The sequence below is a fragment of the Marmota flaviventris genome, chromosome 10 (genome assembly GCF_047511675.1).
Source record: "Marmota flaviventris isolate mMarFla1 chromosome 10, mMarFla1.hap1, whole genome shotgun sequence".
In the NCBI taxonomy this organism is placed as follows: Eukaryota; Metazoa; Chordata; class Mammalia; order Rodentia; family Sciuridae; genus Marmota; species Marmota flaviventris.
The window spans coordinates 103,899,909-103,912,568 of record NC_092507.1 but is presented as its reverse complement, the minus strand read 5'-3'; the positions used below and the strand labels follow the sequence as shown (position 1 = coordinate 103,912,568).

The window sequence follows — 12,660 nt, the reverse complement described above, 5'->3', positions numbered from 1 at the left end:
GGGCAGTCTTTGCAATGTTGGCAGAAGTTATTAGGTTAAAGACAGGAATCAAAAAGATTTTCAAATTGTTTTACTAAAGCAAAACTTTTGTTGAATTTCACTGAGCACATGCTGTAGCTGTGCTGGGGTGGGAATGGGCCTTGTTTCCAACATATTTCTACTAATCTTTATGTGGGAAAATGTGGTTGGACATGCCAGTGATGAATTTCTGAGCAACTCATAATTGGCTGGCTCCACTGTAACTAGGGCCTTACAATCTGCTTGATTAATTCTTTAAGGACTACATTAGCCAAGTTGTATGATTTCCAAAGATATAGAAGGTCAGATGTTACACTAACAAAGGACCTCTCTACAGAGTATCTCACTGGGGTTTCTTCAGGCTCTTCCTAAAAATAATTAAAAATTTTCTCCCCAAAATTACATTTTTCAAAATAATAAGCAGATCTAAGTGCCAAGTATTTTTTTTTTTGTTTTGTTTTTTTAACTGAATAGTGAACAAAACTTTGGGGAAAGTTTGTCTACTATTCTCATTTTTTCCAGGGCAAAGATCAGCTTAAGAACTAGGGGAATTGATAGACAATTTAAACTAAATATTGATTGATATGTACCAGTAGAAAAAATATGATTATTTCTAAAGGTTCTCAGTTTTTCATTGCCATAAGCAGTAACTTGAAAGCTGTTCTTAAGTGAAAGATCTTTTTTTATATTCTCCATCTGACTTCATTAATGCTAAAAAATATGTGATAGTTGACTACCTCTTTTTTTAAAAAATTTTTTTTAGTTGTACTTGGACACAACACCTTTATTTATTGATTGATTTCTATATGGTGCTGAGGATCAAACCCAGTGCCTCGTATATGCTAGGTGAGCGCTCTATCACTGAGCCACAACCCCAGCCCCTGTATCTCTTTTCTTAATATACATGTATAAGAAATTAATGTTCAGAAATGAAACTGACAGTTTTTTTCATCTTGTTTGAAAATGAATTATTTTTCAAAGCTTTGAGACTTTTTTAGTTCATAAGGACTGATAGAGTTTTTAAACATTTTGAATTATAAAATATTGTTCTGTAACTAAGCTATTTCCACAATAATATATCTGAGATTTTCCCAAAGACTCTACAGATCATAAAATGAACGTATTGTGTAAGGTTGAAAATCTTTAACATTTACAATTTTGTTCCATTGTTAATGCCTCTAAAGTCTTTATTTGGGCAGTCTGGTATATCCAATTTTTATTTTCTGTATCAGCTGGACTATTTGTAGCAAGAGAAAAGATATTTTTTTATTTTGTAGAGTTATTTGTCATGCTTTATCCTTTTTATTTTCCCTCATAAAGACTGAGACAGAAATTTGTGAAATTGCTAATATCCTTTATTCAAATTTTTTAAGTACTGAACTCATCTTTTCAAAAAAAGAAAATTAATAATAAAAATTAGGTCAATGTAGTCTTCTCTACACTCATTCTCCAGCCACATACTAGTATGCCTCACACATGCTAGGCAAGTGCTCTAACGCTGAGCTACATACCAAGCCCTGTTTTACTCTGAGACAGGATCTAGCTCAGTTGCTCGGAATGGCCTTGAACTTTCGTCCTCTTGCCTCATCCTCCTGAGTAGCTGGAATTACGGGTGTCCACCCCCATGCCCAGCAGGATAATGTACTTTTTTGGCGGGTTGTTCCAGGGATTGAACTCAGGAGCACTCGACCACTGAGCCACATCCCCAGCCCTATTTTGTATTTTATTTAGAGACAGGGTCTCACTGAGTTGCTTAGCGTCACTCTTTAGCTGAGGCTGGATTTGAACCTATGATCCTCCTGCCTCAGCCTCTCAAGCCCCTGGGATTACAGGCATGTGCCATGGGGCCCGGCTAGGACAATGTACTTTTTATTTTTAATGCATGTCTATATCCTTTCCTCAGAATTGAATTTGAAGTTTGCAAACAGCACCCTTTTTTTCCTGTTACCATATGCCTGTGAAGTTTACAAAAGCTCTCCCTGAATTTGGCAGTGTATTTGATCATTTTTCCTCTCAAAACTAAAGTCTCGGTGCCAAAGTTTAGGACAGCTATCACCAACTGATATATTTATTCCTTAATCATTAGCACTTGGGGCATTTGGATTGCTTAGCAGTTTTTAGTAGAGCTGTGTTTAGATAGGTGACATAAACTGCTCATTCCAAAACCATTAAACTATTGATATTAGAATTCACTTTAGGAAACCTATTGATGTTTGTTTTAGAAAACATCTTTGTCTTTTGTAGATCCAACATAGTTCTCTAAATGGAGAGAATAATGGGACACAAAAGAAAATCATGATCTTGAGGAATAGTTTATATCTTTCTCCTTGAGTGGAGTTTTGCAACCTTCCCTGATCAACCAAGTTTCTAATGCTCGAAAGAACAAAATTAGTAAAACTATTTAATGTATTAAACTCTAAGTTAAAAGTAACTTAGATTTCATTTAGTTCTTTTCCATTTAAAAGAGTTTATACTTATCATTTTTTTATTAGAGGACAAATTATAATCTAATGATTTAGATGCAAAATTTGAGGCATCGAAGTTAGATAATGTGCCCAAAATCTCATGGTTTCAATAATAGATCACTTCACAATTAATACAAAAACAAGTACAAAATAAATTTCCCTAGCATGAGCAAGGCCGTGGTTTCAATCCCCAGTGCACCCCCCCCCTAAAAAAAAGAGTAAATTTAAAACCAGATATATGATGGAGTAGTGATAGTCAAGTGGTTTTGCTAGAGAAGTATTCCTGAAGAGTTAAATTAGAAGAGAATTTTAAATGAAAAAAGCTGATGTGGGTTGCCAGAAAAATAGAAAGGGTCTTTAAATTGGAGAAATGCTTACCACCAAGGCAAAGATATCAGTAGACAAAAAAGCTGCACATGGGATCTCTTCACATATATAAGTCTATTTGATGAACTCTGATGCTTTAAAATGAAAGAGTGCACATTTGCTTTTCTGTCTTTCAGAAAAGCATTGGTCCACTCTAATTTCATTCCTTCTCTTGCTAATTAATTAGCCCCTTAAAAAAGAATGCTATTTGGGACCAGGCATGGTGGTGCATGCCTCTAATCCCAGTGTTTGGGAGGCAGAGGCAGGAGGATAGCAAGTTCAAATCCAGCCTCAGCAAAAGCAAGGTGTTAAGCAACTTAGTGAGACTCTGTCTCTAAATAAAATACAAAATAGGGCTGGGGATGTGGTTCAGTGGTTGAGTGCCACTGAGTTCAATCCCCAGTACACCTCCCCCCCAAAAAAAAATTAATAATAATAAAAAGAATGCTATTTGGTCATTTACATCACATACATAACTGTATAAAGGATGCCAGCCTCTCTGACTGCTTAAAATATACAGTAATAATGAAGAAACAGTAGACTCTGGTTTGTGATGATTCAGTGGGAATTTGACCAATGCTCTGAAATATTCGGGGGGGGGGGGACATTTTAATGTATCTTATGTTTCAACATTGTCTTCTTTCAAAATCAAATCAAAAGTTTGTGAAGTTTTTGTGGGGAGAGTTAGATGAATAGAATAAATTTTTAGTTTAATATATCAGAATTTGAGAGATTTTTTTTTTTTTCTAACAGAATTTTAGGCAGTAGTTACGCTTCTAGTAATTACATCAGTGGGCAGGAAACTTACGTGTGTTCCTTAAGGCTGATGAGTTCTTTGTTTACAAAGAGAGACTTGATTTTACTAGTATTCTAACTGGAGTTAAGGGGGGCCAAAATTATCTCATTAAAATTATTTTAGGTCCATCTTTTATTTATTTTTTCTTTCTTTCTATTAGTACTGAGGATTGAACTCAGGGGTGCTCCACCACTGAGCTAATTCTCTATCCTTTGGATTTTTTATTTAGAGACAGGGTCTTACTGAGTTGCTGAGGCTGACCTCAAACTTAGGATCCTCCTGCCTCAGCCTCCAAAGCCATTGGGATTACAGGAATGCAACCACAACACCTGGCTTTAGGTCTATTTTGACATTAGCCAGCTTCAAGAAAAGAAATTATTTGAGTTTTAGGTGATGCTCAACAAAATTAAGAGAGGAGATATTCAGAGAATTCAAAGTAAGTAATCACCTTCCTACCTCATTCTATAATTTCAGTCATTCTGGAAATAAAAACATGTATATGTTATTCAAAGTGTAGAAAAGGACCATATCCCTTTTCTTTGAGCACTCTTGCCTATAGCCAGTATGACATACAGAGAGAAATAGTTTGGAGGAGAATTTAAGAAGGGAGCATATTCTCACACTCTTTGTTAGAAACATACCAGCTCTTGTTCTCATATTTTCAATATGCTTGAGTCCCCCTGCCTTTTTTTTTCCTGAAGCCAAAGTTCAAGCTTTTACTCCCAGGTAGTAGCAGCTTTACAATTAAATTTTAATCTCTTAGTTTTGTTAGATTTCTATCTAGAGCACAGCCACAGCTGTTCTTGGCAGGCAAATACATTGCTGTTTTTCCCTCAGTCACAATGAGATAGAAAAATGTTCTCTAGCTGGGGTGTGGATGAAGGCACTTAACAAATCTTATACATAATTCATCCTTGGTTGCTGAGGTACTCAAAGTTGAAACTTTGCCGTCTGATAAAAATCAGCTGGATTTTTTATTTACTTGACTCTGACCCCTTTGGAGGTTTAGCCCTTACTGGGAGCTCAGGGATTCTAATTCAGCTAAGCCCTGGCTATGAAGACTTTTCTTATTAATTTGCTCTTGGTCTGTTTTAGGTATTGTAATACCACCTTTAAAAAACAAAACAAGGGGCTGGGGTTGTGGCTCAATGGTAGAGGGCTGGCCTAGCATGCATGGGGCACTGGATTCAAACCACATAAAAATGAAATAAAGATATTGTGTCCACCTACAACTAAAAAAATAAGTATTTATAACAAAACAAAAATGATTAGAATATTCAGTTCAGAGTCCTGAATACCCTGAAAAGAGTCTCCTTTAAGTATTAGCTTATTACATGGAAGAATTCCAAAAAGTGTATCGTAATTTATTATCAAAGTTTAGGTTTTGTAAGAGCCTCAGCATTTTAAAATATTATAACCATTATTCCATAACATGCTAAAATATGCTAATGATTGTTCTATAACATACTATGTTTCTTAGTCTTTAATTCATTGCATTAGGATGTTACCACTAATGGATCTATTTGTTCACTGTTTAATTCAGTGAACAAATCTTTGTTGGGTACTTTTTGAGGTATAAAATATATTCTTTATTCACAAGTAAGCTCCTTGTTTAGTGGTAGGGGTTTGAAAAAGGCATGAAAATGTGTTGATATAAGATAGAGGCCACAATTGATTAGTTCATCCTTTCATATTAATTCATTTGATGTGAAGTTGCTGACAAGTTATTTCAAGTGTCTTTCATAAAGTAACCCCCAAAATCAGTCTAGATAAAAGGTACTTCTTTGCAGAAGGATATTTTTGCTTAGGGTTCCTTTAAGTCAAACATGAAAATATAGAAAGAAGTATCTTTATTTTTTTTCCTTTTCAAGAAAAAAATATACCTAGCTGCCAATATCCATGTTTTTGTAAACAGCAATATTCATTGTAGTGTTTATATATGAAGTTTAGAATTTATCGAACAATGAAGAGCTCCTCAACTATTTAAGTAAGAAATATCTGACCTCAGATTCACATGGTAACTGCCATAAGACAGAAGCCTCTGTGCTCATATATTTTCCTCTTTAATATATTCTCATTCCTAGTAATGACAGATTAATAAGGACTAAAGGAGTCCTCATTTTGAAAAATGAAATAGTATGATGTCATTGTGAAGCAGAATGAAATAGAGTTAGAGCCAGAATTAATCGGCTCTATGTACATGTGAGAGAGAATTAAGACAGCCACCCAGAATTTCCCAGAGCACATTTGTTAATGTCAAAGCTTCATCCTGCAGTCACTAATTCTGAAAATAGGCACATATCATATTAATTTAAAAATTAAAGGGATGTCAGAGTAAGGCGCTTAATAAGGTTCCTTTGCCTATGATTCCAAGCTAAATTTTACCAATCAATTCTGCATCATTGATAATTCTGCCTTTTTGCAGAGAGAACCACCAAGATTATTTTTTCTCCAGGAAACTGAAAAAATATATCCTAATTGGGCTATCTCAGTCAAGTAACTGGATTGTTAGGTATGACTTTGGAATACATATCTTAAAATAGACATAGAATCTTTTCTTGAGGAGTTTATAAAATTAAACATGTAATTGATCAATATGGAAAAATGATGAAAGTAAATGGAGTAGAAGAGTAGTAGGCCCAAGGTTGTACTAGAGGGTTGAAGAATATACTGATTGAACTCAATGCTGTAGAATAAGAGAGAGATGATTTGAATAATGACTTGGAGGCAGAAGATTGAGTATCAAACTTTGGAATTTCTTGGTGCCCATTACTTTTCTAACAATCTATCTGAATTTGCCAAACCTACTGGAACAAAGCAGAAATTTATTATTCTTTGGGTAGGATTAGCATCTTCAGATATTAAGTTAGATGCATCATGGCATCTTCCAATTTGGAAGTTTAATTTTTATATGTTAGAGGATTAGTTATTATGTTAGTAAGGATTCCACTCTTATCCATTCACCTGTGTTCCTGTTTATACTAGTAACTGTGTCTGTTAACATGAAGTTTCCAGAAAGACTTAAATGAACTTCAGCCTCTTGAGTTCCTGTGAAGCCACTACCTATTCCCATAGGACTTGAATGAAGATAAGGAACTCAGTTATTTAACCTTTTTAATTTTTTTTTCAGATGGCATTGAGAATAACCATACCTCTGGTTTGGCCTCAAATTCCATATTGAATTTTTAAAATTGCTTTTTGAGCAATAACTTTTCTCTGGTTGCTTAACCAGTCATACACGTTGAGACTTCTGTCTCTAGACCTATTTTATAATAGCTGCTCTGGGAGAACAGATGAAAAATAATAACTCAGTTAGATATTTTATGAGTATTGAAATCCCTTCCATTCAGAAATGTAAATAAAATAACCAGCATGAGCAATCAGCTTATGTCAAATTCCATGGGTTTATGTTACATAGGGAAATTATAGTGCAACCTGAAACATGCTTCTTAATGAATTCATAGTGGTGTCACAGTTGAATGTAAACCCTTGAGCTTTTCTTTTGTGAAGGGTTTCAGAAATCACCTTTTATAAACTGCCTAGGGGAGGGGAAAAACTAAGAGGATACTAACAAATGCTATAACTGTTAAGTGGCTGCCTTCCTTTTAGCACCAAAAGGTGCCACTTAAGTAAAGCAGAAACCTAGGATACTGCTCACCTTTTGGGTTATTCAGTGTGCACAAAAGTATATATACTGTGTGCCATGCTAGGTCAGACTCACAATCTAAAATGTATTCCATTTCTGAAAGTGGCACCAGGGAACTGCTGTGGAAGTTCAAGGTTGCCCTTGTACTTCTTATCCTAACAAGTTAGAGATTTTCAGCTAAAAAGTATGACAGAGCCTGGTAAAGAACTGGTTTTACCTTCACAAAATTTAAGAAACTAGAGATCTAATTGGAGATCATGAAATTAATATTTATCTCCCATCTCTGCTGCTCTAGTGCCCTATAATATACTAGAACTATCTCCTCATTTGATACTGAATTAGTTTTGGAATGTCTAAAGCTCTTTTCCAGTTCCCCTGTTTTCACTATAACCTCAGATATCTGCTAGCCACAAAAATCCAGTATACCAAATGGAATATAGGGGATTTGTCAAGTTGTAAGTTGGAAGTGAGGAAAAAAATGTATTTTCTATTTGAAATTATTCCTTTTTCAAATTTAATTTATTAAAAGTTTGGCTTGAGACTGGGGTTGTGGCTCAGAGGTAGAGCACTCGTCTGGTATGCGTCAGGCACTGGGTTCGATCCTCAGCACCACATAAAAATTAAAAAAATAAAAGATATTGTGTCCACCTATAACTAAAAAATAAATATATGAAAAAAAGTTTGGCTTGATGGATGCCAGGTGCTGAGCCTGTAAGTCTACATTAATGCATCACAGTCTGGATAGGATATTTAATATCTCCTTCTTAGTCTAGAATTTCAAATGATTAGGATCTATAGTTAATGATACATAAAATTTTGTTGATCTTTATAATGCACATGTCTTTTAGTCCCCATGTCTGTATCAAACGAGCTCATCCTTGTGTTTTCCCATAAGTGTCTTCGTACTTACTGACATACATCAAGAGGTTGTGTGGCTTGTAGGGGACTCTGAACCATTTGACAGTCTAGGTACATAGTCATCCTACATTATCTAAGCCCTGATTTCATTATTCTAGTCTTATTTTATTCCCCCAATGTATATAATGTGTACTTGCTTGAAATTCCTTATAACAAGCACATTCTTGCTTCTAAGTTTTAGCATACACCAGATCCTCCTCCTCCTCCTTTTTTTTTTTTTTAACACCAGGGATTGAACCCAGGGATGCTTAACCACTGAGCCACATCCCCAGCCCTTTCCATATTTTATTTAGAGACAGGGTCTTGCTGAGTTGCTTAGGGCCTTGCTAAATTCCTGAGGCTGGCTTCAAACTCATGATCTTCCTGCCTCAGCCTCCTGAGCTGCTGCGTGTGCCACCGTGCCTTGCCCCAGTTCCTTCTTTAGAATGCCTTTCCCTGACTGTCCTCAAATATTTCATGCCTTATCTTATAAAATTCCAAATCTAAAGTCACCTCCTATAGAAAGCCATTTCTGGTTAATCTCATTCACCTGATTCCTTTATTCTAAGACTCATTTCCTAGTCTGTTAAACCACTTTGCTTCTTTATAATTGCTATTTCTGTACATTGTCACCCAACAAGTACAGTCATTCTAGGAATGATGATCTTCCTCTATTCTCTTGTCTTTGTTTATTCCACACAAACCTTTTGAAGACCTATTGACAACATTTTCAGTTTCCTCAGAGTTCCAGTCCACCTTCCATACCCTTTCCTTTTACTTACAGTTACATTCCTAGAGAAACAAGGCATGTGTTCTGGCCTTGGCTTTCACCACAGCACATGTGTGTGGCAGCCTGTTAAATAGGTCCCTGCAGTTGGAAAGGATTTTAACCCCTTGGTTTGACAATCTCTGCATTCTACTCAGACACCTTCAAGAAGCAGATGTGAGAGCAGAAGTAGCTTGGAGGTGGAGTAGGGATATTTCCACTGAAAGCCAAGTTAGTGTTCTTCTTTTTAACATAAGACCTATGAAGCTGCTGTCGTCAGCAGCTCACCCGACACTCTCCTGCTCTGCCTCTTTTCTAGGAGTCAGGGTTAGTTTAAGAAAAAGCCTCTTGCTAGAAGCCATGACCTCGTACTTTTATCCCCTCCATCTGGTGTGTGGCCTCATGGGGCTGTGCTGCTATGCAGGAGGTGAGCAATGGAATTCTTTAGATGATGACTTCTGAGCCCACATGCGGAGTTCAGTGGGGGTGGGAAGCAGGGAGAGCAATGAGAGCCAAGATCGATGGACCAAAAAGAAAGGTTTGCTAGGGGAGAAATCCTAACTATATAGGTAGACTATTTTCCTGAGGTGTTCTCTAGCTCAAACAGAGTCTCAGGTCAGAGAGCTATAGCTTCTCAGATCTGTGATTGATGCTCCTGCAGCTTTCCCTTCTGCCTTCACAGTTGGGGTGAACCAGTGGGATAGGTAGGGTATTTGAGGGTTTTTTGTGTCTCTAATGGAATACATTCCAGGATCTAAGAGGGAAGGGTTCCCCTTGCACATATCCTCTATTGGAACTGCTTTTCTTCACTGTCTTGCACCTAAACAGAGGTCCAAATTTTGAATGAAGGCGGGAGGAGAGCAACAAAAAGTTTTGATCAAGTGAAAATTTTTTGTCTGCCTCATCTCACAGGGATTTCTCTGCAGGGCAGATGCCTCTTGTCTTGGTGTAGATGAATTGTGTCTTAGCTAGAGGTCCCAGGATCTTTACTAAGCCCTGGTTAGGCATCTGGGCTGGGAGAGGACGGTTTCTTAACACCCTTATTACCTGTTCTCACTTTAGAAACTCAAGAGTTGACAGCATTTTAAAAAAGAATGAAGTCTTAAAGGAAATTCTAGTGTATACTTAAAAGCCCAGAGTCTTAATAGTTTCCTCTCATGGTTTCTCGTGACTACTTCTACTCTGTCTAGACATTTAGCAACACTTGAAAAGAACTAGATAAAATTAAAGCAAAAAATGTTAATGTTAATCTAGAAAAAGGGGAAAAGGACTACAAAGAACGAGGAGCCTGAGTTGGCTAAACGTGGGATACTTTGTATAGTGAGCACCTGGTAGTGGTGGAAATAGTGGCAAAGTGGCAAAAAGAGGATGTTGATGATGTTCAGACAGGCACAGGCTATTCCTTTGTAAACTTGGCTCAGATGTATTCTTCTAGCCATCCTAAGAGTCCTATGGGGCTTGAACATTTTATAGCAATTTCTGTTCTGAAGGTGCTAGTACCCTGGTGCCCCCAGTCCTAGACATTCTCATGGTTTGAGGCAAGTACCCAGAATTTAAAGTCAGAAGACCTAGGTTTGAGTTCTAGCTGGGCCACTCACTGTTAGTGTGATCTTGGACAAATCACTGACCTTCTGTGAATGGCATCCTTTAAATGGCATCCTTTAAACCCCTACATCACAGGATTGTTTACAAGAATGTACATACACACTCAGGCATTTTGTCAACAATAAGGCTTTTTAGGAACCATATTGTCATTCTTGGGGAAAGCCCCAATTTGAACATTATCAAAGAATGAATCTATGGATGAAACCATCTTTCTTTTTTTCTTCACTCAGTATAGCCTGTTTGGTCAGAAACAGAAACAGGGTTTTGATATCAAGTTTTCAGATTTTGGCTTCTTTGGTCAAAGAGAGAGAATGCCCATGTGCAACTGCTCCGTCCATAGATTCATGGGCAGAATGGCAGTGAACAAAGGAAAATTTTAAGCCAGCATATTTCAGAGTTAGGGGACAAAGAGGAGAATGCTTATCTTGTATGTTCAAATCAGGGGAAGCTAAAATATTTTAGGTAAATGAGGAAACTCTACTAAGATGCTCAGAGATAATTTAGGCCATGAATGAGAAGTAGGGGAATGAGCTTATAAATTATTTCTCTCCTTTATCTTTTACCTTCTAGTTAGGATTTGGTGTATTACGCACATCCCAGTGGATACTGCCTGAAACCTGTCAATCACCCAAAGAAAAAACAGTTTCTGGGAAAGCGTTCAATGCAACTGTGACACATTTACCCTAGTGAAGTCACTGCTTGGTCTCTTTCACTTCCTCTCTCTTATGAACATCATCCCTAAAATCCAAAACCATTCTGTTTTCTAACCCAATAAGAGTTTAAAACCAGTCATAAGCAGCAGGCCATGCAATTCTACATACCTCATGCAGTCACAGGAAACTACCCCACGAGAGCACGAGGATGTGTATCTTACTGTCTCCAGCACGAATCAGCCTTAAGCTGTACTGCTTCAGCCACTCTGCTTAGGTGGCACTTCTGCACCCTTGATGTCTTCTCTCCATAGCCATTCGGCCTCATTCCCCGGCTACCTCCTGAGGAGTACTAGTTCCCATGCAGTTGCCTGCATATTGATAATGCAGCTTTGTAACTTGGTTACAGCTGTACCCTGTTCTTAATACACTTTTTGAAGGATTTGTTGAAAATCTAGTTGCTTTTGTGGGGATTGGATGAAGGGACATGACTACAACTTCCATGCAGAGAGAAGCTACGTGTGCATCCATATGTGTGCACCTCCTGTATGCCCATGTCTATGTGCTTTTTGCATGTGTATCTTCGTGGTTGTGCTTGGGCTGACACAGCAGAGTAAAAAGAAAGCATCTCTTTCTTATTTTACCACATTGCTTCAAAGATGCCCAACCCCCGTAGTAGTAGGCAGTTCCCAAGTGGAGGGTGGGGGCAGAGGCCTCCACTAAGGCCATCAATAACCAGGTGTGAGCTACAGGTCTCTGTGTAATGTGAAGCTCTCCCGTATTTCATTTCTGCACCCAGGGGGCGGCTCTGCAGGATTGCTTACGGAGAGCTCTGTGTCTGGCACCTCTCTCCACTAGGCCCAGGCGCCCAGGGTCCCACCGACCTGCCCAGGAATGCATCGCATTGTTCTCTGGTGCTGTAATTTGGCTGCAGGAGTTAGGCTGAATGCCTCCCCAGGATGAGAAACATACTCTCCCTAGTGTACTCCCTTCTCCCCAGCTAGCTTGGGCTTCTGCCCTATGACCACTGAGAGCATTTAAATAAAAAACTCAGAAAAGGCTAAGGAAAAAAATAATCCTGATTATCTGTCTTTTATTAAGCCATGTAGACTCTCATGTCCTGAGTGGGTCTGAGAATTTGGCAAAGGACTTAGTGGTTGGTGTTCTTGATAAGGGATGTGAAAGAAAAAAATATTCTCTGCAACAGGGAGGAGTTGAAACAAGGCAGTGTGTATTCATGAGTTAGATCGACAAAACTTTAGGAATAGACCCTCAGGGCGATGTTGGATTCTTTTAATTAATCTGAAGTCCCTGATTTCATTTTACTAACATTCCTGTAAGAAAGAGTGTGGATTAGTGCCATTATTCAGGCTAATAACAATAAAAGTTGGCTCTTAACTTCAAGGCTAGGTAGGTTAAGACTGGTATTCTTATTTTACTTGTTACAGACT

At 37.7% G+C, this 12,660-nt stretch overlaps 1 protein-coding gene across 15 annotated transcripts in view; it reads left to right on the top strand.

Moving 5' to 3' along the window:
* Window positions 1-12,660, top strand: part of St7l (suppression of tumorigenicity 7 like) — a 180,073-nt gene that overhangs the window by 82,537 nt on the left and 84,876 nt on the right. Inside the window, exon 15 of one of the 15 annotated variants that reach the window (XM_071618191.1) lies at window positions 3,875-4,390. The exons of 13 other annotated variants lie outside the window; for them this stretch is intronic. In XM_071618191.1, the coding sequence (XP_071474292.1) occupies window positions 3,875-4,039 (165 nt within the window). In that variant the 3' untranslated portion in view covers window positions 4,040-4,390. Of the gene's footprint in view, window positions 1-2,262; window positions 2,366-3,874; window positions 4,391-12,660 lie in introns of those variants that run through there. One more of the 15 variants, XM_071618195.1, reaches the window with a different exon arrangement.